Below are 27717 nucleotides of genomic sequence, written 5' to 3'. Positions count from 1 at the left end.
ACTATACTAAATCTAAGGAATTAGAAAGAATCCATTTGACATTTTGTAAACGATTATTAAAGTTTAAACTTAACACGTGTAATGCATGTGTTTATGGTGAGCTGGGTAGATATACCATGTATATAAATAGATATGTACGTGTCATTAAATATTGGTTTAATATACGTAGATCTAAAAATATCATTATCAAAACTGTATATAACTTGACCGTTTCAGATTACCACAAAGGCTGTCATAATTGGATGTTTTAATGTTAAAAAGATGATTGATGACTATGGTTTAAGTTATGTATTTTATGATGTAACTAATAGTAATATTGATACTAATACATTTGTAGAGGAATTTAAACGAAGAGTATATGATCACTTAACACAGGACTGGTATGGGCCGTTAAACAACAGTTCAATGCTAGATGTTTATCGAAGTTTTAAAATCAACTTTGAATATGAGTCCTACCTAGACATTATCCCACGAAGTTTGAGATACCTTTTTACTAGACTTAGATTGTCAGCCCACCCATTACATATTCAAAGCGGTCGTTATGCGAGACAAATCATTTCTAGAAACCAACGATATTGCATTTGTTGCGATTCGACCGATATTGAAGATAAATTTCACTTTATTTGTATTTGCCCGACCTTTGGAAACATTAGAAAAAAATACAATAAAGCATGTTATTATATAAGACCATCTATCTTTAAATATTTAAGTTTACTGCAAACGAATAATTAAACAGAACTAATTAATATATGCCTTTATGTAAAAGAATCACTTAAAGTACGAACATCTATTCTAAATGCAAGACTACTTTAATTGTTCATCCTCTTTTTTCATTTTTCTTTCTTTTCTGTTGTTGTTATATTTAATTAATAATCACGCCACTGTATTTGCTTAGTAAATGATTTGTAAATTTGTTCCTATCACAATTGACAAACTGTACTGTTATCATTATGTGTTGTTGACGATGTACATTGTACAAGTCGAAATAAACTGTCTGTCTGTCTGTCTCAAACGTGTGATTGAAACCACGATCTCTGGTGTGGTAGTAAGACACTTTAACCGCGTCGCTAAAGAGCTAGCCAAACAGCAAGGCTGTTAGAAGTGACGTTAAATTATTACAATTTTATAAAGTAGAGTGTTGGAGTTGAACAATGATTTACATTCATTTGTATATTCTCGTTATTACTTAAAATACCAAACGTTAATAATACTACACCACTTATAACTGTATGTCTGCATCACGAAAGTGTGCACTATTTTACTTAATTATCTATTCATGTATATTATTTTGAGCTGAATATGATCATCATAAATGATTAAAGACTCGTTCATATATTAAAGAAGTAAATGGTATACCAGCACAAGAATATAGACTAACCAAAAGACATATCATATGGTCATATTTTTTATTTAAACATAACACAGACGAAATAATGATTGTTAACGTCAATATAGCTGCAATATATTTGCACTAACGTTTTGAAAATGGTTTTACAAACAATATACTTAAATAATACCGCTGCATATTCACATAAAACATTCTCTAGTGATATTTTACGATTGAAAAATCAACACGTGAATCTCACGTAGAGCATGTAATGAATGTGACAGGAGGTAACATTGAACATAGACATGGTGATTTATAACGACATGGTAAATACAAAGCTACATAATATGATGTCACGTAAGGCAGGATCTCGGGCAATTATTAGCAATACATGAGTATAGAACAATTATAAGTAATTAACATAATAATTAGCATAACATGTTTATTATGATGTACACATTTAAACTATGGATTGTGAAATCACTCCACAAACACTTAACAAACTTGAGCAATAAATGGAAAGTTTTTTTAATTAAAATAGTAGTCTCACGATCTTACGATTATAAATACCCCGTAATATACAAGTTCGATATACATATATACGAAAATAAATGAACACATCCTTGTGATTGTCAAATATTAAGTATTTACGACAATCTTTATTTCCCCAACAACACGTTAAAGTATAACAGAAAGTCAGTCTTTTCTTCGTCCTGCACCCCGTCAAAAATGTTTGCAACTGCGCCTCTCCGTGATGACCTCATTTTGTCACCACCTTCACATTTGGCTAGCATTTCATTTTGTTCATGTTCTGGAATTCCACTGAAGATATCACATTTGGCATCGCGTCGGCATCTCAAAACGTGCATAATGTCCGTGTTTATTTCCTCGTCCTCAACTGTTTCTGAGTCTTCGCTTACATGTTCATCAAAACACCTGAAAATTTCGGAAACATCGTCCTCTGTTAATCCTTCATAAATGTCATGAACCGCACTACGACGTCTGTGCAAGCCGGTGTTGATTTCTTCCATTAAGTAAAAGTCTTCAATAGATGACAGCCGTTTTGCCTTTTCGTGGGCTTCAACGTTTGCAAAAATGTCAGCCAACGCCATTCTCCTTTGCTGAAAATTCTTACAAATACGGCCCATGCCGAGAAAGTTGTCGAAATCCCCGTCGGAGCTTTGTTGGTAAATGTTTTTCACTTCTGTAGAAAAATTCCCCATATACGTTTTATCTGTAAGCTCGACGAGTTTCTTTAACGATTTCAGCGTTGATTCACCTACTTTTCGTATATTACTTTCAAGTTGAAAGTTTAATATTTCCTTTATGAATTTACGAATCCTGGTTTGTTAGTCACTGTCTTGTGAAATTCTTCCGAACATCGTGTCTTACACTGAATCGTGTGTGTCTATTTATCTCAATGCGCACATTCTCGTTTTCACGCTACGGTTTAATGGATCAACTACACTGGCGATATGATAGCGGTAGTAGCGAATGGATGACGTATGCAGATAGGCAGATAGGCTTAACTGCACGCGCGAACCGATTGGTTAACGAAGAGTTTCGATTGTATGGAAAGAATGTGCTTAATCGAAACGGAATATGAGTAATCAGTTTACAGCTGATACATGGGTTGAAATACTGTTCAATAAATAATAATTAACACGTCAATTTATTTAGTAAAAATATAAGCACGCAAAATAAAAGACTAAATGAATCTCCGAACATACGAATAAACGAACGAGCGAACGAACCAACTAACGAATAAATAAATACATATTTCATAGTTTAATGGGTGTGATCTATCTATACTTTTTAACAATATTTATTTAATATTTTATGGTGTTACTTAAGATCTGGTATTTGTTGATTTTTTTTACTGTGTTCATAGAAGGTATGGTTTTTTTTCATCGAAACAGTACATTCTAAAAACGTAAAAATATACTATTGAAATTATTTACTCTCTGAAAACAAATGAGTAAACAACAATTATTTATAAGGAAGAACGGCTCGATTGGTCATTGTCGGCTCGTGTACTACTTACATGTACCCCGGGTACAGTATACTTACATGTACTAATAACATATGCTAAAACGTACCCGGCCGATATTAGACAGTACCCGAGTTTTATTCCACCCAAAATCCGCTGTCATTAAACGCGCTACCGATTAGCGTAATTACGAAACAAACTTCTATTAAAAACGAAACTTCATCAATGTGCTTTTTGAATACGAATTTTGATAATTATAGAGGCCATTTAACAGACAATTGACATAATTAACAGCATAAATAATTTATAAAATATTAGCCGACAACGACCGATTTAGCGTTAAAGCTCCCGGGTACGTGTTAGTATATTTATCGTACCCGGGGTACAAGTAAGTACACTTAAGTGTACACGGGGAACATGTAAGTAGTACCCGAGCCGACAATGACCAATCGAGCAGAAGTACGTTACCATTCAGAAGGTGGGTAACAGATGGTGTTATTTACAAAATCACTCACTAATGTTTAGCTAAAAAACTACTCAGGTTCGTATTTAACATATTCAAAAAAAACGTACAAACATAGAAAATTACGTATCTGTATTTGAAACGACTAACGACCTAACCGTGGTTAAGATAAACTTGGTTTTAAACACTTTACCTCGAGCACATTTTTGTGAATAGGTGCGCTATACTCGCGTCGTTACGAAAGTAAAATTATTATTTCCACATGGGCAAAGTACAAGATAGTGACAACATTCTAGTACTCAGACGACCTGACACAGATAGTGCATTATTAAAGTATTATCAATCATTTTGTTTTTTAACCCATTTATGCCTAGTGTGTAGAAAAAAAGGCCTTGGCAAACAGCGTAGACCCATGCGGCGTCTCATCAGGGTCAACGCTGTTTACTTAAAGGAATTTCTGTAAGAAATATTCTGAATATAGAAATAAATAAACTAGACATCCCTAATTTTGGAAATAAATTGATCCAATTTAGAAGGATGAGAGAGTCCATTAGGCTTAAACGGGTTAAATAGGTAGAACAATGAAAACGAGTCTCATTCAAAATATAAACTATAAACGAACGGTTTATAAAGATTTTATACTCTTATAATGTGTACACACAACTGTTGATGCGATTAACGCGTTCAAATCATTTACGAAAATACAGTACCTATTATAAAAAAGAGTGTGTAACGTTGACGTGTTAAGTATACTGCAATTTTCTATTTTGAAATAAGTAATATATATGTTGTTGCTTCCTGAAACGCATCTCCAACGATTTGAGCCCGTTTATGGATGTACGAGCTTCTAATTATGCCAACTGTAGTGTATATTTGTTGAAAATAATGATATAACAGAATATAAAAACAAGTAATTAAGAGATAATAATGGCTTTTTCGGAGCGAAATTTTTCTAATCACATGATCAACCGCCAATTACATATTGATCATCGTCTTTTGTTTTTAAGCATTGATATGACAGTAAGCGTTTTTAAAGAAAGCGAGACGTAAACTATTCTGATTTAGCGCACACATATTTTGAATACACATTAAAATTTGCATTCCAAAATTTTGAAACAAAACCATGAATAATAACCCATGTGTCCTCAACGTCAGACGTTTCGTGAACGCTTTACTGAAAGGGGCCTTTTCTCAGATTTTGGCATGTATTGAAGTTTGTCATTAAATGCTTTATACTGATAAATTTAAACATGGTACCTAAAAATCTCCAGTAAAACAACAATCATACAATTAAAAAAAGAAAAAAGTAACCCTCAACTGGACTTGAACCACTGCCCCCTGAAGTCCTGGAGTAAAAAATCTCCCACTTAGACCACTCGGCTATCAGTGCTTATGCTTTGTACAGATGTATTTTTGACTTTATATAAGCATTCCTCGTAGTTTCACAAAATATAACGACAACAACAGAACTTTCCAAATTATCCAATCGTTTCGCGTTGCAACGCTTTATAATTTTCAGGTTTTTAAATCGTCAAAAGATGCATACAATGGATATTTAATAGCATGATAAATGTTCAGTATTTCTATTTCCTCACAAATGTCATAACTAAAACGAAAATTTGCGAATCTGAAACAAATTTCTTTAATTTTTCAATTTACCGAAACGTGAAAACGCCCTTTTAAAGTCACATGTTAAAGATTAATGTTTAACACATCTTACGAATTCGTCTGAAAACTTTTTATTAACGAAGGCGTTTTATATATGATTTGCTTTCTGAGAAAACTGGGCCTAATGCATGTGAGTAAAGTGTCGTCCCTGATTAGTGTGCAGTCCACACAGGCTAATCAGTGACGACACTTTCCGGCTAAATTGGATTTTTGCTAAGAAGAGACTTCATTTAAACGAAAAATGTCATAAAAGCGGAAAGTGTCGTCCCTGATTAGCCTGAGCGGACTGCGCACATGCATTAAGCCCCGTTTTCTTACAACACGACTCATATAATTCACGAAGAACGCAAACTACAAACGGAATAGCTATTTTTAACATACTAATGCACTTCAGCGGAATCCACCGATGGCTCATGGTGAAATTAACAAATGCAAAGAGCTCATACATTCTAAACTGCATACATTTCAATAAGTTTCTTAGTTGTTTGGGGGTATTTGAGGCGCCAATATTGACGATACAAATTAGTGATCACATGCATTGATTACTTAAACATGAATATACCACAATTGTCATTATGAAAATTAAAGTCTCAAGTGAAGGCAAACATATAATACTCAGAAAATAAAAAGGAAATACTTCGATATGCAAAAGATCCACGCGTACATCCAAAGGTTTGACTGGGTCAAAACAATGTCGCCACTAAAATACGCGGCTTGAAATAAGTTGAAGCCAATATTTCTCCATACTTATATCATGAATAATGCAAACAATTTATATTGCAGGACTTCAATTGTCTGAATAAAAATCAATGTCGCCATAAAGTAGCAGACATATCAGTCTCGTGATTAAAGTTTAGTATTTATTGTGTTTGTTAATCACACGAGCTTTTAGTTTACAACACTTGATTTCAACTCGTTAACTCATGTCAAATTGTTGACAGTTTAATTGTAGCAGCGAAAATATCGATGTAACATTTTACTAGCAGTGTTTAATTTAAAATCAATATATTGCAAATAATTAGATTACCAAAGACTTAGGATGATTAAAATAATAATAAGAAAAGACAATTTTGTTTAGTTTGTTTGTGTCTTACCAAACGTGAAACAGATGCTGTGAAATCAGAGATAATCTTTCGAAGGATGCAACTCTTGTCTGTAAACGAAAGACTTATTAGTTTTGTGATATGAAACCATGGCATTGGGACTTGATGGTATGCAAACTGAGAAATAACTATGTATCAGTATGTACCTAATAAGATTTCTTGAACTACAGATTAGCACAGTCAAACGGTGTAAGCGTGTTGATAGCAATTTAATTCGCCACTTCAAACAAAATGTCGCCGCTTTCGCAAGTTTGGCAATTATGGCGATCTATAGCGAAACCCATGTGCATTTGTTTTACTTTGATATGCTCTATATATGTTCAACAATCAGATAAAGTGATGTTTACGCTTATAATGATAATAAACGATTAGAAGTACTCGTATTCATACAAATGACACACTTATCTATGAAACACATGACATACAAAAACAAGAATGAGAAACACACACATACACTCCTACATAGGTGACTTCAAGGTACGTACTATGGGCGGATAACCCATGGTCTAAAGCAACACTTATGAAATTGTTAAAAAGTGGTTTCATGCTGATTGTGTACCAGACGAAACAGTTAAAACTAATAAATCTGTCACGAAAAGATGGTTTGAATAATTCGTTCGAATTAGGTCAAGGAAAACAAGAAACGACGGACAAAAGGCGATCGCAAAAGCTAACCATGAGGACGTTGTGCTATGGTGAACTAAAATGAAGTTTCATGATATGAGTCATGTTCTGAGAAACTAGTCATAATTTCTGAGCGTGAAGTGTCGTCCCATATTATCAGGGACGACACTTTCCGCTTTTATGACATATTTCGTTTAAATGAAGTCTCTTCTTAGCAAAAATCCAATTTAGGCGGAAAGTGTTGTCCCGGATTAGCCTTTGAGGACTGCATAGGCTAATCTGGGACAACACTTTACGCACATGCATTATGTCCAGTTTTCTCAGAACACGACTCATATGGTCGGATATGGGACGATTTTAGGAACAACTGTGCTCGTATCCAAGCGTTTTATCAATCAGTGTTCGTATAAGATTAAAACACTTATACTGTATAAATTAACTTGTCATGGGCAATAATCAAGATGACGGGGAGTGGGGGAAGGGGGATACAAACTAGAAACAAACTTAAAACACTTATACTGTATAAATTAACTTGTCATGGGCAATAATCAAGATGACGGGGATGACGCAGAGTGGGGGAAGGGGGGGGGGATACAAATTACAGACAAACTTAAAACACTTATACTGTATAAATTAACTTGTCATGGGCAATAATCAAGATGACGGGGATGACGCGGAGTGGGGAAAGGGGGGATACAAATTACAGACAAACTTAAAACACTTATACTATATACATAAACTTGTCATGGGCAATAATCAAGATGACGGGGAGTGGGGGGAGGGGGGATACAAAGTACAGACATGACTTAGCTTGAAACTATCTTGCTCTACTATATCAAAGTAATCCTTTATTGAATCTGAAATTCAGGTCTACACGAGATAAAGTTCAATCCATTGCGTCTTTCAATTGTAGTGCATCGTTACGAGATTCATTAGCATTCGCAATATTTTAATCATGTATAAATTTCTAGAATGCACATTAATTGAGTTTAAACGACCCAGTAAAACACTATAAAGTCTGCATTTGTGTCTGAGTGAATACATGTGTACGTCCGCAGGTACACATACGATGTAACCTTAAAAGAACAAAATAGACAGTTTGTTAAGACCATGAATTACAATAAAGGTACAGATTGTTTGAATAATATTGTATTTCTTCTGGTGATTTTCCCAACATGGTCATATGGTCTGCAAAACACAGTAAAATTATAATTATATCTTCCATATTTAAACCAGAGTTAAAGCTGTCATGTGTAAAACAAAGTTCAAAATCCTCAACAAACAATGAAAAAAAATAGGAGACATTACCCTCTACACGACAATGCTCCGAATCCTTCATCACACTTACGTTAACTAAGCATGCTGTAGAGTCATATACCACACTGACTCAAACATGTGTACGCAATCATGGTACGTCATATAATCCTACTTTATTATCTCAAATATATATTCATTTAAAACGTGAAAATGTTTGTTGAACATCATCAATATTTTTATTAATCGAAATGTTCTGAATTTTTTATGAGTTAACATGGAGTTCCTCTGTTACACGCATGTATTAATTGCTACTATAAAAGAAAAACCAAGGTCGATAGTTTTTCATGCATATTGTTTTATCTTAAATGAATGTTTGAAATTAATACACACATACTGGGTACAACATTGTTAATCAGATTCCATGCTTTAACAAGAGAAATACGTGCTCATGAACTTGTAGATAGCTAAGAATACATTCAAAACATTGACTCGAATGCCGGAAAGTAATGCTGAAATCTGATGAATATTCAAACAATAAAGATCCGCTATTCGGAAACAAACATTCCTCAATAATCAGAGAGATAATGAGCCAGAAATTATGCCCAAGTCAGAGACAAATAGATGATGCTGCCAGGAAAAATAACGTATTCTATGAGATAGCAAACGTATACAACAGTGTTTGTGTAAACAAAAAAGATGATTGACGGTTCGTCTGTGTGTGTGTGTGTGTGCTTCAAACGAAATATCTCTTGTTTACCAGACTGTATAATTTTCACGTTTCGGTACTTTCATACGTTAAGTACGTCATTATATCTCTGCGATGCGATGAAAGTTTGAATCGTCATCCACGGTGAAATTTTCATAAAAACATGGACTAACAAAAACAATTAAACTAAGTAGCCTAAATCCTGCAATCAAACGATAATAACACAATATAGATCGCCTTTCAGTAATGATAGTTGTTTTTTTTTGTTTTAACTTTTGCGATACTGGAAAGCAAACACGAATGTTCAGATTTCCCATTATATGTATAGATATAATTCTATTTTAACGAGTAACACAACGTATACCGTCTTCTTCAATTTGGCCAGCATGCCATTTTATGCATTTTACATGTATTAAATAACGGAGTCTCCATCTGGCCAAACAGGGCTTAATGCATGCGCGTAAAGTGTCGTCAAAGATCAGCCTATGCAGTTTAACAGGCTAATCAGGCACGACAAATTCCGCTTTTATTGGATTTTTCGTTTAAATGAAGCCTCTACTTAGCGAACATCCTGTTTTGGCGGAAAGTGTCGTCCCATATAAGCAAGAGCTGACTGAACAGGCTAATCTGGGATGACACTTTAATCACATGCAATGATTCCAGTTTTCCCATTACGAAGCTCAAATGCACGGAGGTACTCAACACATACCATCTTTCTTCAGTTTGGCCAGCAGTTTGCCGAACAATCCCCTGTGAGACTTGCCATCGGGATAGGTGACCTGCACGTCCACGTCCCCGCACGTTGCCTTCCCGCGCCTGTAGGAGCCGCAGGCCTGGGCTAGGACCCCTTCCTGAAGGCTTTCAGCTGCCTCAACCATCTGTACACCATGATAAAGGTCTCGTTCTGGGAAAAACAGGTTTAATGAATGTGCGCAGTGTCGTCTCGGATTAGCCTGTGCAATGCGCACAGGCTAATCAGGGACAGCACTATATGGTAATTTTCGTTAAAAGGAGGCTCTTGATACCGAAACTGCAAGTTCAGTGAACTGCACAGGCTAATATGGGATGACACTTTACTCACATGCATTACGCCCATTTCTAACATTAAGCTCATTATGTGACAGCCTTGTGTTTTATCTTAAAAAGGATTTTACAAAAAATATTTCAGTTTTAGGAAAACATTTGGTCGGTCATATAAACACCTTCTTCTAGAACGCTATAATTAAGCTTTTCGTACGTGTCCAGTTCTAATCACAACAAATCAGCTCCGACCGTTTTCAAGAGGTGCGTCATTCAATTTAAGCGTATTGCTGTTATTTATAGATTTCTGCATGCTACTGATGTCATAGGAGTTTTATTTTGTTTAATCCTTGCCCACTTTCCCAAGCAAAGTGAAAATAGCTATGTACATACAGCATAAACCCAGAAAAGCCTGCGAGTAACCCGCAGTCTGTTCCGGTTTTATGTTGTTTGCTGCTCACCAGTATCAAAGGGTTGGAAATGAAGCCTTTAAAGCATGAATATAGTAAGAAATGTCTTTATATAAATGTAACTTTCTAAGGGACTACACATGCGTCAAAATACGTGTATCAATTTAAAGTATATAATGCCAAACTCTAAAACATGCCAGAATCTGTGAAAAGGTCATTTTAAATACAACTTAAAGGAATAGAAAAAAAACACATTTTATTTTGAAAGTCATTAGCTAAAGATATGCCTGCGAAACGCGTCCTTTGTGGCTAGTAAATGTATTCAACAATCAGGAGAACTAACTGACGAAAACAATGTGATGCTATGGCCGGTTCTCTAAAGGAATATTAAAATGCGTGGTATTGTATTGGTTACGCAACATAATGTTACAACCCTGGCATTGATAATGACTCATTTTCAGTCCTTCAAACAAACCATATATAAGCGTTTAAACTATAGTGACCGATTCTTTCTAGTTTTTGTTCGATCACCAAAGGGATCAATTCAATGCGTGCAAACAAGTTAAGGTCGGACATGACGAATGCATGTTTTGTGATAAAATGAGAAAAGATGCGTTTACGTGCTTAATGCCAGCTCCAAAAACATAAAACATGCCAATAAAAGGTTTGGAATAAGTTCTTTTTCCAAATGCAGCTTATGTGGGATTGGAGCTAATATGATGTAGAGACGTCTAGAGCAAACATGTAGAACTGGTAATCGCGTAAGTTAATATATTCAGAGATCGTAAGTCAACTTCTGACAACGACTCTTTATCAACAATAACGACAGCAACGAAGCTTAATTCTTGGCCAAGCATAGTGTTGACTTGTTGATGTTTTTTGTGAAACATTTTTGGGAGATATGTGATAAGTCATTGTTTTCGCATTTTCTTGTCTGCCACTTAAGTAACTTGGAAAGGAAACGTGATTTACTATAAAGCGTTCAAACTACGAAGAAAATGTTACAATCTTAACAATTTTATTTTGATATCAACATTATTCCAAATATTATGACATTCAAAAAAGAAAACGCGTGATAAGGCACCTTCAGTTTTGCAGCAGACATTTTTCATGTAACTTAAAAGGCATTTTTGTCAACTTTACATAAAGTCACTACTATCTCTACTATTCTTTGGTGTGAAACTAAACAATCGGTAAAATGCTACAAAGTATTATATGAAAGCAGTACGGATGTGTTCGTTTATCGGCTTTGATAATGAATTACCGGTTTTATAATTACACATTTTCTCAGTAAATGGTATAATTTCGGAATTTTGATTATTATGAATACAATATTTTTGCACATAAGACACTTTTCTTTAAATTTTGCAAATTTGCGAACAAGTGTCTTACAGAGATCGGATTTTAGACCATGGCATAAACAACGGGTGGTCTTAACCCAAAATAAAAAAAGCGCATAATCATGAACAAACAGATATTTAATAAGCATGTATTGTATAAACGCTTAAAAATAACAACATACTTAAAAATGAAGATGTTTGAGAAATGTCAACGAACAAAGATCAAACACGTGTTGATATTTTGCTGCTGTTCATAAAGCAGCGTGTGACGTGAACATATACATCACACACTATACACAAGTTTTTCCTCAGATGATATATACATGTTATATTTAAGTTAAAAAATGCAGTCCGCACAGGCTAATCATGGAAAACGCTTTCCGCCAAAATTAGATTTTTGCTAAGAAGACACCGTATTTAAACGAAAAATGTCAAACAATCGGAAAGTCTCGTCCCTGATTAGCCTGTGCGAGCTGCACACTAGGCTAATCTGGGACGACACTTTACGCACATGCATTATACCCAGTTTTCTAAGAACGCGACTCATTATGTGAGGACTCGGAGTGTGTTCAGTCCCTTAACTCCTACCTTATTAACCCTTTTATGCCGAGTGGACTCTCCCATCCTTTTAAATTGGATAAATTTATTTCCAAAATTAGGGATTTCTGGTATATTTACTGATATTTTTAGAATATTTCTTACAGAAATTCCTGTAAGCAAACAGCATTGACTCTGATGAGACGCCGCATTATGCGGCGTCTCATCTGGGTCTACGCTGTTTGTCAATGCCTTTTTTGTTAGACGCTAGGAATACATGGGTTAATTTTTTAACTTTCCATGTTATGGAAAGTCGGGACGAATTTGGATTCATATATGCAGTGTTAAACAATTAAAAAAAATGAAGAAATTCAATTTTGGTGGTGTCTTATGCTCTGGTGGGCCACCAGAGTACCCAAGGGCATCGCAATGATTTCGGAATGATGTCATGAGCCGAGACTGGGCAAAGAGCCCGGGTAACATGAGCCGAGACTGGGCATAGAGCCCGGGTAACGCAAGTGGAAAGCAGGGGTACCAACAGCGCAAACCGCAGACCCAACAATATCAAAGCACACGAGTCCCGCAATCTTGGAAAAAAAATACATGGCTTTTTGTCCTTCTTTAGCAAGAACCTTATAAAGGCCCCTTCCCCCTAGAGAAAGGCCCCTTCCCCAAAAAGATTTGTTTAATGATACAAGTTTCCAATTGTAAAGCATACGATGGGATTTTCCCCTCTTCTTAGTTTTGTCGATTATGTGTCCTCATAATGAAAAGCCTTTCCCAAAATTTACAAAAAAGCCCTCAAGTATATTAACGGTTCTTAACTTTTAACAACGTCATTGACTGAGTAAAGTTGCAGTCATTCCCATGTCATAGCACTTGTTGTTTTTTTATAATGCCAGATGTTTTGATTTATAAGCTTAACAAATACCACGATTTCCCGATTGCAGACTAATATTTTGTCATTTGCTAATCGCACGACTTACCGGTATAAGTTAAGTTAAGCACATTGTACGATATGAAGCGTAGGATAAACTAATAGATGCAACTCCAAAAACAATATCATGTGATAAATTATTTTCTAATTCGGTACTTTTATAACAGAACGATGACTATAGTCAAAAAACATTATGTATACCACTGATAGGATACGGCTTCAACAGTTTTAAACAAGAGCTGCGATTGTGAAACACAATGACCCTACTGCGCGCTGAAGTCCCACATCAGCTTTTTTAGACAAAACAGGACCCACAACTTATCCAAAAATCAATGGACAAAATGAAAACACACTTCATTTGTAAGTAATGTTGGATGACTCAAATACCAAAAAAAACAGCTAAATATCTGAAGGCGTTGCGTAAAAAAAACACCGGTTTGAGGACCAGTCGAACATCATACTGACCCATGAATTAATCACAAATCAAACGCGCATCTTAAACGATCTCAATCAAATGAACCTATTAAGAAAGAAAAACAACAACATTAATGACCAAACCTGACGCGTGAATCGAATACTACACATATACAGGTGGTGAATTGGTGTGGTTAGTATTAGAAATCTATTACAAAGCTTAAAGAATAGATTTTAAAGTTATGAGCATACACGGAAGTATGGTCCATCTGTTGATAAAATGACTTCGTGCATATACATGTATTATACACATAAACGTCTTTACTCCTATATATATGATGTCGATATACATCGACAGAGTACCGGTACGTCTAATTATTTGGACTAATACGTCTTCACTCAATTAAAGTTTAGCAACCGAATGGTTAGGCGTTGGATTGTTTTAAAACACGAACACTACTAACATATGTGTAACCGATTGTATTGTTCTACTTTAAACGCTCTCCAGAGAAATCGTACAATAAAAACGGCATGACAGGCAAATAATACTGCTCACATTTAGAACATCCGTTTTAGCAAACCTTGAAAGAACCATCAATGTTCACACCTTATGATGAACTCATTGAGGACCCTTTACGATACAGAACTAATTTCTACACTTGTTTGATTAGTGAACTCATTATATGACAATCAAACTCTATACAATCGGTCTTAATTCGAAATTAAGATATCTTTGACATAATATAACGTGTGTCTATTGTTTATTTATTCCGCTTATATGCAGACTCCAAGATAATAGCAGAGTCTTATCATATCGATGATGCAAAAGCAACATTAAAAATTATTATTGCAAAACAATGCATGGAAGTGGGTTAAAAAGTAGTTAAAGTATGACAGATCACGCTTATGGTATGTATTCAATTTGGGTCTGTATTCAATTTGGGTCTCTATTCAATTTGGGTCTCTATTCAATTTGGGTCTGCATTTTATTTTGGTCTGTATTCAATTTGGGTATGTATTCAATTTAGGTCTGTATTCAATTTCGGTATGCATTCAATTTGGGTATGTACATGTATTCAATTTGGGTTTGTATTCAATTTTAATCTGTATTCAATTTCGGTCAGTATTCACTTTGGGTCCGTTTTCAATTTGGGTCTGTATTCAATTTGGGTCTGTATTCAATTTGGGTATGTATCAATTTAGGTCTGTGTTCAATTTGGGTCTGTGTTCAATTTGGGTATGTATTCAATTTGGGTCTGTATTCAATCTGGGTATGTATTCAATTTTGGTATGTATTCAATTTGCGTATGTATTCAATTGGGGTCCGTATTCAATTTGGGGCCGTTTTCAATTTGGGTCTGTATTCAATTTGGGTATGTATTCAATTTGGGTATGTATCAATTTGGGTATGTATCAATTTGGGTCTGTTTTCAATTTGGGTCTGTATTCAATTTGGGTATGTATTTAATTTGGGTATGTATTCAATTTGGATCTGTTTTCAATTTGGATCCTTTTTCAATTTGGATATGTATTCAATTTGGGTATGTATTCAATTTGGGTCTATATTCAATTCGGGTCCGTTTTCAATTTGAGTCTGTATTCAATTTGGTCTGTATTTAATTTGGTCTGTATTCAATTTGGGTCTGTTTTCAATTTGGTCTGTTTTCAATTTGGGTCTGTATTCAATTTGGGTCTGCATTTAATTTGGGTCTGTATTCAATTTTCGTATGTATTCAATTTGGGTCCGTATTCAATTTGGGTCCGTTTTCATTTTGGATCGGTAATCATTTTGAGTCTGTATTCAATTTGGGTATGTATCAATTTGGGTCTGTTTTCTATTTGGGTCTGTTTTAAATTTGGGTCTGTATTCAATTTGGATCTGTATTCAATTTGGGTCCGTTTTCAATTTGGGTCTGTATTTTATTTGGGTCTGTTTTCGATTTGGGTCTGTTTTCGATTTGGGTCTGTATTCAATTTGGGTCTGTAATCACGACGCTGTCAATTAATTTATTTTTTCAATTTGACGAAATGACAATTCATTGTGTTTATACTTTTTGAAAAGAATGAATTCATTTTAATCAAACAAACTAAGTCAAAATAAATATCCTGACTTAGAAACCTTTTTAATTACTGGTATTTATTTGTTTAAGGATTATCATTAATGAAAAAAAAAGTTAAATAAACAAGTACTTCAATATGATAACCTGCTTATACTAAGACACAGAAGACTGTAGTATAAACACAAAACAAACATCTCTTACCACTTTCTCTATTTCTGCTGCCTCTGCTCGCGGCATCCTATCAAGGAAATCATGGTAACACCGAAGGCCAACGTTCTGTTGATGGGTAAGATTTGTCTTGGTTCGAAGGTCTTCGAGGGTGCGAAGTCCCTAATAGTAAAGAGAAAAAATTGTACTACACATGGTCGGAAAAAACTATTTGGAGAAAAATTATTGATCCTCATACCACACATCTCCTTCAGGAGTTGGAACCATAGATAATCAGTCCTGCTAAAGTGACACGTTTGTTACTGTGAATAATTTACTGAAATCATAGGTTATACTAAGAAGGTAATAATAAGTTGTATATATTCTACAGGATGTGTATGTTATAGTCTTTGTCCAATTTGCATTTCGCCTGTACGATGATCGCTTCGCCCATTTGATTATGTGGCTTAGCGGTAAGAATACCTAAACAAGCTAACACCAAAGTGGCATCTTGGCTTAAAGATTACGCGATATTCCGGATCATTTTAATGGGCCTTTTCACCCACCTTTAACACTGCTAAAGGGGGTTGTGTCATATATTCATTATTTAAATGCAAACAAAAAATATTAATTAATAAAGAACATGAGCTATGTATAACGGGTATTTCGGTACTTTAAACCAGGGACCTAAACAAACCTGTATAGGTCCCTGTTTAAACACACTCCCAAACGCTTTCGCGCTAACCGAAATCTAACCTGTTTTTAAGGCCCGGTCACACCGCCAGAACTTTGCTTGAGCGTTCCTGTAGCGGTGAAAAACAATCATCACCGCTCGCTACCGTTCACGACCGTTAAACAGAAGTTGGCCACCGTTAAGGCAACGCCGTATACGCTCGGTCACCGCTGATGGTTCCTCCTACCGCTCAGAAAGTTTTGAGCTGCACAAAATATTGCGAGCGGTGAGGAGCGGGCAATTTTCCGCTCTGACAAAGTTCACCACCGTTCTACCAACGCACAGTCAAAATTTGGCACCGCTAGACGCAAGTTCGTGGACGTTTGGGTCCGCAAGGCCAACGCAGAAATCTTGAATGCTGGACAACCGCTGTTTCGCAAGCTTTGCCCGGGCGGTGATTAAACGTTGCACAAACTTTGGTGGAGCGGTTGTAAGCGTTTTTCAAACGGACACGGAATTGCTGGAACGGTGTCGGGCGTTGAAGTAGCGATCCATTGCAGTGATGAACTTTGGTTTGGCGTTGGTATTGAGGTGTTGGAGCGGTACCAGAATTTGGCTATAAATACGGGGAGAAATGAGTCAGGAGTCCATTTAAAATCGGGCTACCGTTGAGTGTAGTCCTCATTTTAATTTGCTCAGTTACAGTAAAAGTGTTCTACCATGGATGATGTGAGACTTGTTGTGATTGGTGCACTAGTCCAGCAGCAGAATCAGAACTTCCTCAGATTGCAACAAGCTGTTGACAGAAGGAGAAGAGAGAGAAGAAGGAGAGACAGAGTTGTGTGGGTCAGAAAGTGGATACTGAGAAGGCCTGAACATGGACTGTATAACAAGCTGATGGTGGAGCTGAGGAATGAGGATCCACGAGCCTTCCATCCCTTTAGGAGGATGCCACCAGCCATGTTTGATGAAGTTGTACAGAGGCTGACCCACCGATTGACCAAACAAGACACCAAATTACCGCCCAAGCCTGGAACCTGGTCTCAAAGTGGCAATCACCCTACGGCACCTGGCCTCTGGTAACACCTACAGAAACATGCAATACGCCTGGAGGGTTCCCCACAACACCATCAGGGTGGTAGTTAGAGAAGTGGTAAAGGTCATCATTGAGGAGTACACAGATGAATTGTTGTTTTGCCCAACAACTGAACAAGGATGGAGAGACCTGGCTGACAAATGGTACCAGAGATGGAAGTTTCCCCACACAGTTGGTGCCATTGATGGCAAGCACGTGGCCTGTAAAGCTCCTCCTAACTCTGGCTCATAGTTCTACAGAATGCTGCCTCTCCATCTCCAGCTTTCCACTTCTTTTGTCTTCGTGGCATGATGAACTTCAACTATTGACTTCTATCAAAAATTATCAGAACGTCTATCAAAGCGATCCGTTTAGTTCCGTAGTCAAAGCGGTTTGCCGCAATACAAACTTTAAACACCCGCCGAGCCGACGCGCGCATGCGAAGAACGCCGCTCTATCAACGCTCGCGTCACCGCTAAACCAAAGCTCGCTACCGCTCGATACCGTTAAACCAACGCTAAACCAACGCTGGCTTCAGCGGTGCACCGCTTTGGCAACGCCCGTGTTGTCGATTTTTTCCCATTTTGTGCGCGGTGACGAGCGTTGCCAAAATTCGGCCCCTTTTCATACCGTTCAAGGATCGCTCCAGCATAGTTCTGGCGGTGTGACCGGGCCTTAAAACTACGTGTAATGGTGATATAAGTAATTTACACCTCTCCCCTACACTGGAATTTACCCACGTTATTTACGAAAACACTAACAATATATTTTGTCCACATGTATTTGACACGAACAGCGCTTTATAACTTCAATTTCAGTTTTACACGCTTTTTGACGCCGAGTGAGTACCGAAATGCCCCATGTTATTAGGTATACACGTTATATAAATAGTATTAAATATTAATGATTGCTTTTGGGGCATTTATCAATAATTATTATTGAAAGTAAAAAACCAAAAAAAAAAAAAAAAAAAAAAAAAAAAAAAACAGTGGCATCGATAAATTTTCAATAAAATAGTAGCATGAAATAGTTTTCACTTGTGTCTGAAATGAAAAGCGATTTATAACGTTGATTTCGTTAAGTTACGCCAATACAAATATTCACTATTAATTAACATATTTACATGATATAATGCATGCTTAATATTGCTTAAATGGCATGCTCAGTTTCTGAAATAAATTAATTTTGTATAAGGGGGATTTTGGTAATTATACACATTGAAGCTTCCACTTGCACTTGTCAAGACCACATTTCCGCGTTAGAAATTGTAAAATTTAATTACTCTAACTTATCTATCGGGATACCGACTGTCACAGTTACATAAACCTTTTTACACCGTTTCTTTATATATCATTTCCTATTTTTTTCGAACAAAATGAATGAAACTCGTTGAATAAATGAGAACCAGGCATTCAGCTGTTCTTGAAAATGGCGAACAGGTCGTTTGTATTCACGAACATACAATAATGCTCATGAATAAAAAACATCCGAAAAATAACGATTGTACTAAATGGCAGCATTTATGGCAGTTAATTATGTACGTTATCACTTATGTACTCAGAAACGATAATACACGTATTATTTAAATATAATATTAAACTATATTTTTATTATTTATGGTACTCTAGACCAGTGACCTATTCAAACAAATAGGTCCCTGTCAAGACCTTCCAAAAAGTCGGATGGAACACGCGAGAAGGGTAATTCAAGGGAGGCAACTGCTTGATAAATGCAATACCCATTCATATGATGTACAGAGTTGTTTCCCTTTAATGTCTTTCAGCATTCTCACTGCAAGAATTTAATTAATGTTTTGCACACTTATTCATCACTGTCATTTGTATCATAATCCTGGAATTATACGCTAAATACTTTGTTGCAAATGTCTTAAATAATATTTAAGATTTTTTTAAAAAATAACTGTCGTACATTGTCAAATAAAAACAAGACAACTTGAATGTGTGTATACCCATGTAGTTTAGAGAACAACTTCCCCCAAAAAAGCAAAACACGATCTTCAATTCAACTTCGGGGCTTTGGAATGTCTTAAGATATATCAATAAATTAATAGATCTTTAAAATTACTTAAATACTCACTGCTTTGAAATGCCTTAAATCAAGATTATACGACTTTCATATGTATTAAATTGTAATATATTGATAAAAAATATGTTACAATAACACAAAATAGGCAAAAAAAAACTATATATTGAAGACGAATTTCATAAAATGCAGCAAAGACAAATAAGCGCCTCGAGCCGATTGTGACAAAGATATTTCGTTAATATTTTCCTACAATAACCGAAGCATTCGTCTTTTTATTAAGTGTTCGTGTGTGAAATGAATAGATGTCGTTGCAGGAATTTAAAATAAACCGTTAAACTAAATTTAGATTCACATCGTATATGCATGATATACATGCTGGTGAATTCGAGTGTACAGATATTTTCGATTTCATAATAAAATATCTGGCTTTTTACGCATTTTTCGACACATGTTCTTCTTAATTTTGATTATAATTTATATTAAAATGTATGTATAATCAGTTTTTTACACATTTTATATAAATTCATAAATATTTGACAAAATCGTATAACCCCGCTTTAAAAACTTATTGAGACTCTAAAAAATCTTACTAAGAAGAGGGGGTTTGGGGATTTCAATAATAATGTAGTTGATATGATACCTGGCTCACTTTGGGAGGTCTCTCACTTCAAGATCTTCTCCAAAGAGTGCAATAATTGTGATACACACGAAACTACTGCGCAGTTTTTAAATAGAACTAAGGCTTTTAATGCTTATTAATAAGGTTATCAATAAAGTACATAACTATACGGTTTCTGTGGCTTTGTCTATGGAAAAGTACCTTCTATGGTTTGCAACATGGCATGAACTCAATCCTCAAAGATTACATTATTTCTATACAACATAGTATTAAGATTGAGATGATGCTCTATTTACGGTTCAAATGTACGTGTTTTAACATACTTTCGCTTTCTTACTTAATAAATTCACTTTCAGTCAATATTTCCAGCTTGTACTTAGTTCAAGTTTAATAGACATTTTCAATTATACCAGCTGGTATCATGTTCAAGCCTAATCTGCACTTTCAACAATACCTGCTGGTACCAGGTTCGCGCTGTATGTGGCCCTGCACCCCAAACATCCTTAAACATCTCAATGACCCGGATCTCTTCGCTAGATTTGAACTCCGTAGATCTCCACTTTCGACAATCTCCCATATCTTCTCAGCAAGACGCTTTCCCAAATTCGGAAGGCTCATTGCCTCCCTAAGTCCATTATCACAGCCATCAAAATTAGCACTCGTCTACTCGCCTTACACCAGTAAATGTTGGCTTTCTCATATTTTCTCTTTTATATACATCTGCTTGTAACACTTTCTTGGTCTAAAGTCATTATATGAGCAACCAGGCTTGATTGTTTTAACTGGTTGTTTAAATGACTGCACATGTAATTAATTGTGCTTTAAACAATTGATGCAATGTACAGCTAGGCTTTGAAAGAAATGAATAATAAAAATCAATTTTCAAGTCTTTCATTCAACTTACTTTTTAATGCATTGCAAAAGTTGAAAACGCAACATACAGTTAAAACATTAAAGGGGCCTTTTCACAGATTTTGGCATTTTTTAACTTATTCATTAAATGCTTTATATTGATAAATGTAAACATTGGATCGTAAAAGCTCCAGTAAAAAATCAAGAATAAAATTAAAAAAAGGAAAAGAACATTGCCCGGAGCAAGTTTCGAACCAGTGACCCCTGGAGTCCTGCCAGAGTCCTGAAGTAAAAACGCTTTAGCCTACTGAGCTATTCCGCCGAGTACACATGCTTGACGTATTTTATACCTTATATAAGCAATCTTCGTAGTTTCACAAAATTTAACGACAAAAACAGAACTCTCCAAATTATTCAATCGTTTCGCGTTGCAACGCTTTATAATTTTTAGGTTTTAAAATCGTCAAAAGATGCATATAATGGCTATATTAGACCATGGTAAATGTTCAGTATTACTGTTTCTTCACAAATATCATAACTAAAACGAAAATGTGCGAATCTGAAACAACTTTTTTCAATTTTGTCAATTTACCAAAGCGTGAAAAGATCCCTTTAAAGCTGTATGCAGTCACTGCCTTGGAATGGTTAAACAATGTTTAAAGGTTTAAATCTGAGCGACAGCTTTGGTCACTTTTCCACACCAGCCAACAACTCTTATTCATAAATCTTATAATTTTTATGTTTCATTTTCATGACAAAGAAAAGAGAGACAAATGGTGCCTCAAAAATACAACATCATAAGCCTTCAAGTTTTCAAATAAGACAGGAGTATGTTCTTAAAGTCCACATGACTACAACATTAAAACCATTCATGTATGCAGTGCACATATTTTTATACACACATAAAAACTGCCAAAATATATAGTTTATGACTTTGTTGTAATGAGCAGTTTTGCCATTTAAAAAGCAGCACTGGACCCATTAATTAACTTTAAGAGAAGTTTAGAAGTCTGATTGGAATTTTTTGCATGAGGCAGATGTAACTGCTTTAGACATATAGCTTACAATTTATTAAATTTGCCATAAACAGCATGAGAAAAGAAACCATAATGATTACCTCACTAGTAGAAATTCTCTTAGGATGTTTGCGAAGAGCTTAAATGGCCTTCTGAGAGCCAAGGCTCGCCATTTGTCATAAGTGGATTCATAATTTAGTACAAAAAGTTCAGTTCGTTCACAACTTTTATATCAAATATTCGAACTTAACTTAAACTTATTGTAAATAATAAACTTAACTAACTGTATATGTTTATTCATGCAGAAATAAATCTCAATTCTCGAAACTGTGTGTTTTTAAGAATAAAGACCAAATATAAGTTTGAATTTATCAAAACAAAGTTGAAAGGGTATTCATTACGATATTTTTTTTTAACAAGCATTAACGCAAAACATGTTAATATTGAAGATATATTATCAAAACTAATTCATGCATTTTTGCTTTTGAAGAACGATTTAAGAACATAGCACTCAAGGTAATTAACTGACGGTCCACGTTAAAAGATTGACGAAGAAAATTATTTGAGTATGCAATTTCGAACAGCCAATAATGTATTAATACAAATCGTACATTATAAACCAAGTATAAATAATTAGTTCCATCCTCTAGTTGTCATAGAAACAGTTATATATTCTATTCACATTCTTAACAAGCGGTAATAACGTTCGTCACATGAGCATAAGTCAAAAGAAACCTTTTATTATGATACTACTACAAGCTACTATGCTTGACACCTATGTTATCCCCCGCAAAAGGGATATAAATTTGGCGTTATCCGTCCGTCATTCAGTCCGTCCGTCTGGCACAAAACTTTTTAGTGCTATATCTCAGAAACTATATAATATATCAACACGAAACTTCACGTATGAATTTGAATTTATCAAAACAAATCGGACGTCACGTCCGGTTACTGTAAACAACTTTTTGAAACTCTTACGCTTAAATTAAGTATTTAAATGTTTTTTTATCGTCTGGTTAGAAAAAACATATTTAAGCAGTACAAAAACAGAATCTCTGAAAAAAAAGTCGATAAAAAGATGTAATCTTGTGGAGTTTGGACAACAGTAAACGACGTAAGTGATATTGTGCCTTTCACTGGGACAGCGGCATCCGCGGACTTAAAAAATGTTACGGATGGCGTCGCGGTTGGTGTGGATTACACGCTAAATTTGAAGAAGTCACTGCAAAAAAAAGTTAAATTCCACCGATCAAGAAGATGTTATTATATACGAGACAGGTGGAGGTTTCCGTCTTTTACTTAACACGGGTATGTACGAACTTTTCAAGATTGCGGCCGATCAATTTTTCACCAATAACACTCTTCAGTATAAATGCTGCAAAGTTCCGGTGCACGACAGACAGGAAAATCTTGTTGAAACGCAATACAAGCTAAGTTCTGGTCGACAGGGTATTTATACTTTAAACTTGTATCACACAAAGAGTTCTTGTTTAATCAACGGGAAAAACGCTCATCAGTTCATGAAAATTTACCTGCCAGTTATGTTAAAAAATATAGAAGATAGATTAGTAAATGACAAAACAACAACAACTAATGTAAACAATGCCTTCAAAAATCTTTTGATGTCAATAAGCAAAAATGAATCTAAATTTTCGGAGAATCAAAATGAAAATGAATCTGATAGCCATGAAGAATTACGTCGCCTCAATGATTCAGTTCAGTCAGTACGAAAAGAAAAGCATGCTCGTCGAATTGATAAAGACACACATTCGTATATCCATAAGATATTGAATGATTTTATGAAATCAATTTCAAGTGAAATAAATGAGATCAAAAGTGAAATGCGGGAACACATACTACAGACCTCAACGCAACTCGCTGAAATAAAAGATATTGTATGTGGTTTAAAACATCAACACACTTTGTGCTGTTGTGACATGAAAAATAATTTGAAAGATGTTTCTTCAAATTCAGAATCTGTTAAAACGCAAATGTGCAACATGAACGAGGGACTTCTAAAACGATGGCAATCCTTCTCTGAATCAATTGAAAACCAGATGTCTAAAATTTTAACGCAACAAACAATATCGCTAAATAAATTCATGGAAACTCCTACAAGATCGTATGAAGACATTTCAAATAACAGCTCTTCCAATGCTCCGAAGACTAATTCTACGCAGAATAAAGATCAAAGTTCCAATAATGAAAATACAAATGACAGCTCCTCAGTGGTTTCTGAAATACAAAAAACACCAACTAAAGATCAAAGATCCAGCCAAACAGTAACCAGACAGACGCTAATCATAGGAGACTCCATCTTGAAAGGGATAAACAAGTCTGGCTTGAAGACGGACGTAGATGTTCTTACTTGCCCAGGAAAGAAACTTCATGAAATCCAGTCAAATCTGAGTAGACAAATCGCTACGAAATACAATAACATCGTTGTTTATGCTTGGGGAAATTATGCTGCTCTCGGTTCTGCTCGATCGACGCTCTACAATGACGGGGAATCTCTAATCCTGGACATAAGAAGAAAATCGGAATCGTGCGCAGTATATTTGTGTACCGCTTGTCCACGCATAGACACTGACGTACTTCCGCTAAATGAATCATTAAAGCGGACTGGAATAGACATGACCGCACGCATCATTGATTGTCATCAGGCGTTTGTATTTGGCAATGGGAACACAGCCCGCCATTACTACCATCGAGACGGCATTCATCTCAATGCAAAAGGCACTAGTGCTCTTGTTACAGCCATAAATCAACAACTACCAATAACAAGGCACGGGTCCGGAAAAGCAAGTGTGAACGAACATCCTCAAATTGCTTCGTTTACTAACAGATCGCGATGGCAACAGGGAAACAAATGCACGGTATGTGGACTGCGAAATCACAGCGCCGAAGACTGCTATCGAAATCGATGGGGTGCCGGCGGCTACTCGTACTACCATGGGCGCTACAGGAAATACCGAGGACAGAGATGAGTCATGGCTCCAACGATGTTTCCAATATAGGACAATTTTAACAGACAATCGCATAATATACAACAAACAAGCAGTATCCTTTCTCCAAATAGGTTCCATACACTTAAGTACATATGTATAGAATGTAATAATAATGTCTGCAAATGTGATGCGAGCAATTCTCTTTTTAAAACATCATTCAAATTATTTGACACCTAGTAAAAACAACATTGATAAATCTAGTTCAAGTACAAATTGCAATACATGTATTTCAAATATTGACAGGCGTATTGCTATTGACAAGTATGACAATAATACTGCTCCTAATTTAGACTTTAATTTTTTTTAATAGATGGTTAAATGTTGTTGTCTTAATATACCTCACATAATGCCTAAATTAGATGAAATTAAATATGTACTTTCACATTCAAAAATACATATTTTAGGACAATGCGAAACATTTTTAATCAATGAAATGCAAGATTAGGATATACAAATTCCAAATTTTAATTGTATTCGTCGTGACAGAGATAATCGTAAGGGTGGTGGCATAGTTGTTTACATAAAAGACAATATACCTTTCAAACATAGATTAGATTTAAATACGTGCTCATTAGAATCGGTCTGGATGGAAATTATGTTCCCAAACGCTAATTCGTTTCTAATTAACGTTATTTATGGCCACCGGATTCTACAATTGACTGGGTATCAGCCTATGATATCAGCTTTAAAAATGTTATTAACTGTATGAGTAAAGAACTTTATATTTTAGGTGATTTAAATATGAACTTTCAATCTGAAAAAGAAACATTCAAAAACTCCCGCTGGAATTCGTTTGTAATTTCAAATGGTCTTAAACAGTTAGTAATGGAACCAACAAGAATTACAAAGAAAAAGTATACAATTATTGATCATTTATATGCAAATAGACCCAATCGTATAAGCAATGTTTTTGTTTCATCGTATAGTGTTAGTGATCATTTTCCTGTATGTTTTACAAGACAAATGCATACAAAAATACCTAAGAACAAGCATATATCAAAAGAATATAGGCAATTCAAACATTTTAAGGAACACACTTTTCAAAACGATTTATTAATGTCAAATTCAGAAATGATTGACATGGTCTCAGATCCCAATACATGTCTTAATTATTTACTTGATACCATAACATCAACATTAAACATCCATGCACCTATTAAAACAAAAAGAATTAAGTCACAAATTTTACCTGGATGGTTTTCAGACGAAATTAAACATGCAATTAAAATGCGAGACTGGTTAAAAAAACATCACAAAATCGACGAGTACAAAAAAAAGGAACCATGTAACGTTTCTTATAAGAAAATATAAACAACAATTTTATAATAACTCAGTAAAGGAAAATGTGTCAACAAAACATATATGGAAAACAATTAATTCCCTTGCACATCCAAATCCTTCCCTCACTCTGCCATTAACACTTGACGTAAATAATACAACCATTGACAGCATTCCTGAGATCTTAGACACATTCAACACACATTTTACTTAAATCTCCGATTTGATCACCAAAACTAAATTTGAACCATATAATTATACAAAATTCAAAAGATATCTCAATGATAAAGTAAATGCACATTTATTTTGAAATTGCACCAATAACAGTATTTGAGGTCCGTAAAATAATCGACTGTTTAAAAAAAAATAAAGCACCTGGCCTTGACAAAATCGGTTCTGATATACTCAACCATTGTCGGCTCAATAACATCAATCATAAATAAGAGCATTCAAAGTGGAATTTTTCCGGACAGGCTTAAGAATGCATATATATTGCCTGTGCATAAAGAATCAGATAAAAATGACCTAAACAACTATAGACCCATTTCCATACTCCCTACTATTTCTAAGATATATGAAAGACACATTTCAAATCAAATGAAGTCATTTCTTGAAATACATCAATTGTTGCATACTATCCAGTCTGGTTTTCGTGAAAATCATTTTTGTCATTCATCATTGATTTGACTTATAGATTCATGGCTACAAAACATAGATTCTGGAAAAATTGTAGGGACAGTGTACCTTGACCTTAGAAAAGCCTTTGATTTAGTAGATCATGATAATTTACTTAAAAACTTTCTATGTATCATTTCTCTGAGAGTGTGCTTACCTTGATGCAGTCGTACCTATCTAACAGACAACAATGCGTCAAAGTAGGAACACAAAAATCAGCTTTTCAAACTATAAAAGCCGGGGTACCTCAAGGATCTATTCTCGGCCCTCTTCTGTTCCTTATATATATATATATATATATATATATATATATTAATGGCATGCCGTTTTTCCTTCAAAAGGGAGCGTTAGATCTTTATGCAGATGACTCTACCTTACATGTAGCTGATGTTGACATTAAAAGCATTCAAAGTACTTTGCAAAATGGCTTAGATATAATATCAAATTGGTGCTCTTTTAACAATATGTTAAT

At 35.1% G+C, this 27717-nt stretch overlaps 1 protein-coding gene across 1 annotated transcript in view; it reads right to left on the bottom strand.

Moving 5' to 3' along the window:
- The window catches only part of LOC127837014 (DNA polymerase lambda-like), a 61942-nt gene extending 40907 nt beyond the window's left edge, over positions 1–21035 (bottom strand). The window contains 4 exon segments of the mRNA XM_052363710.1: positions 9848–10016; positions 16058–16186; positions 20871–20965; positions 20968–21035. Coding sequence (XP_052219670.1) covers positions 9848–10016; positions 16058–16186; positions 20871–20965; positions 20968–21034 — 460 coding nt within the window. The 5' untranslated portion in view covers position 21035.
- Between the last annotated feature and the right edge of the window lie 6682 nt (positions 21036–27717).

Source organism: Dreissena polymorpha, chromosome 7 (assembly GCF_020536995.1).
Source record: "Dreissena polymorpha isolate Duluth1 chromosome 7, UMN_Dpol_1.0, whole genome shotgun sequence".
NCBI lineage: Eukaryota > Metazoa > Mollusca > Bivalvia > Myida > Dreissenidae > Dreissena > Dreissena polymorpha.
Note: the sequence above shows the minus strand (reverse complement) of the source record. Positions and strands in the feature narration are given on the sequence as shown.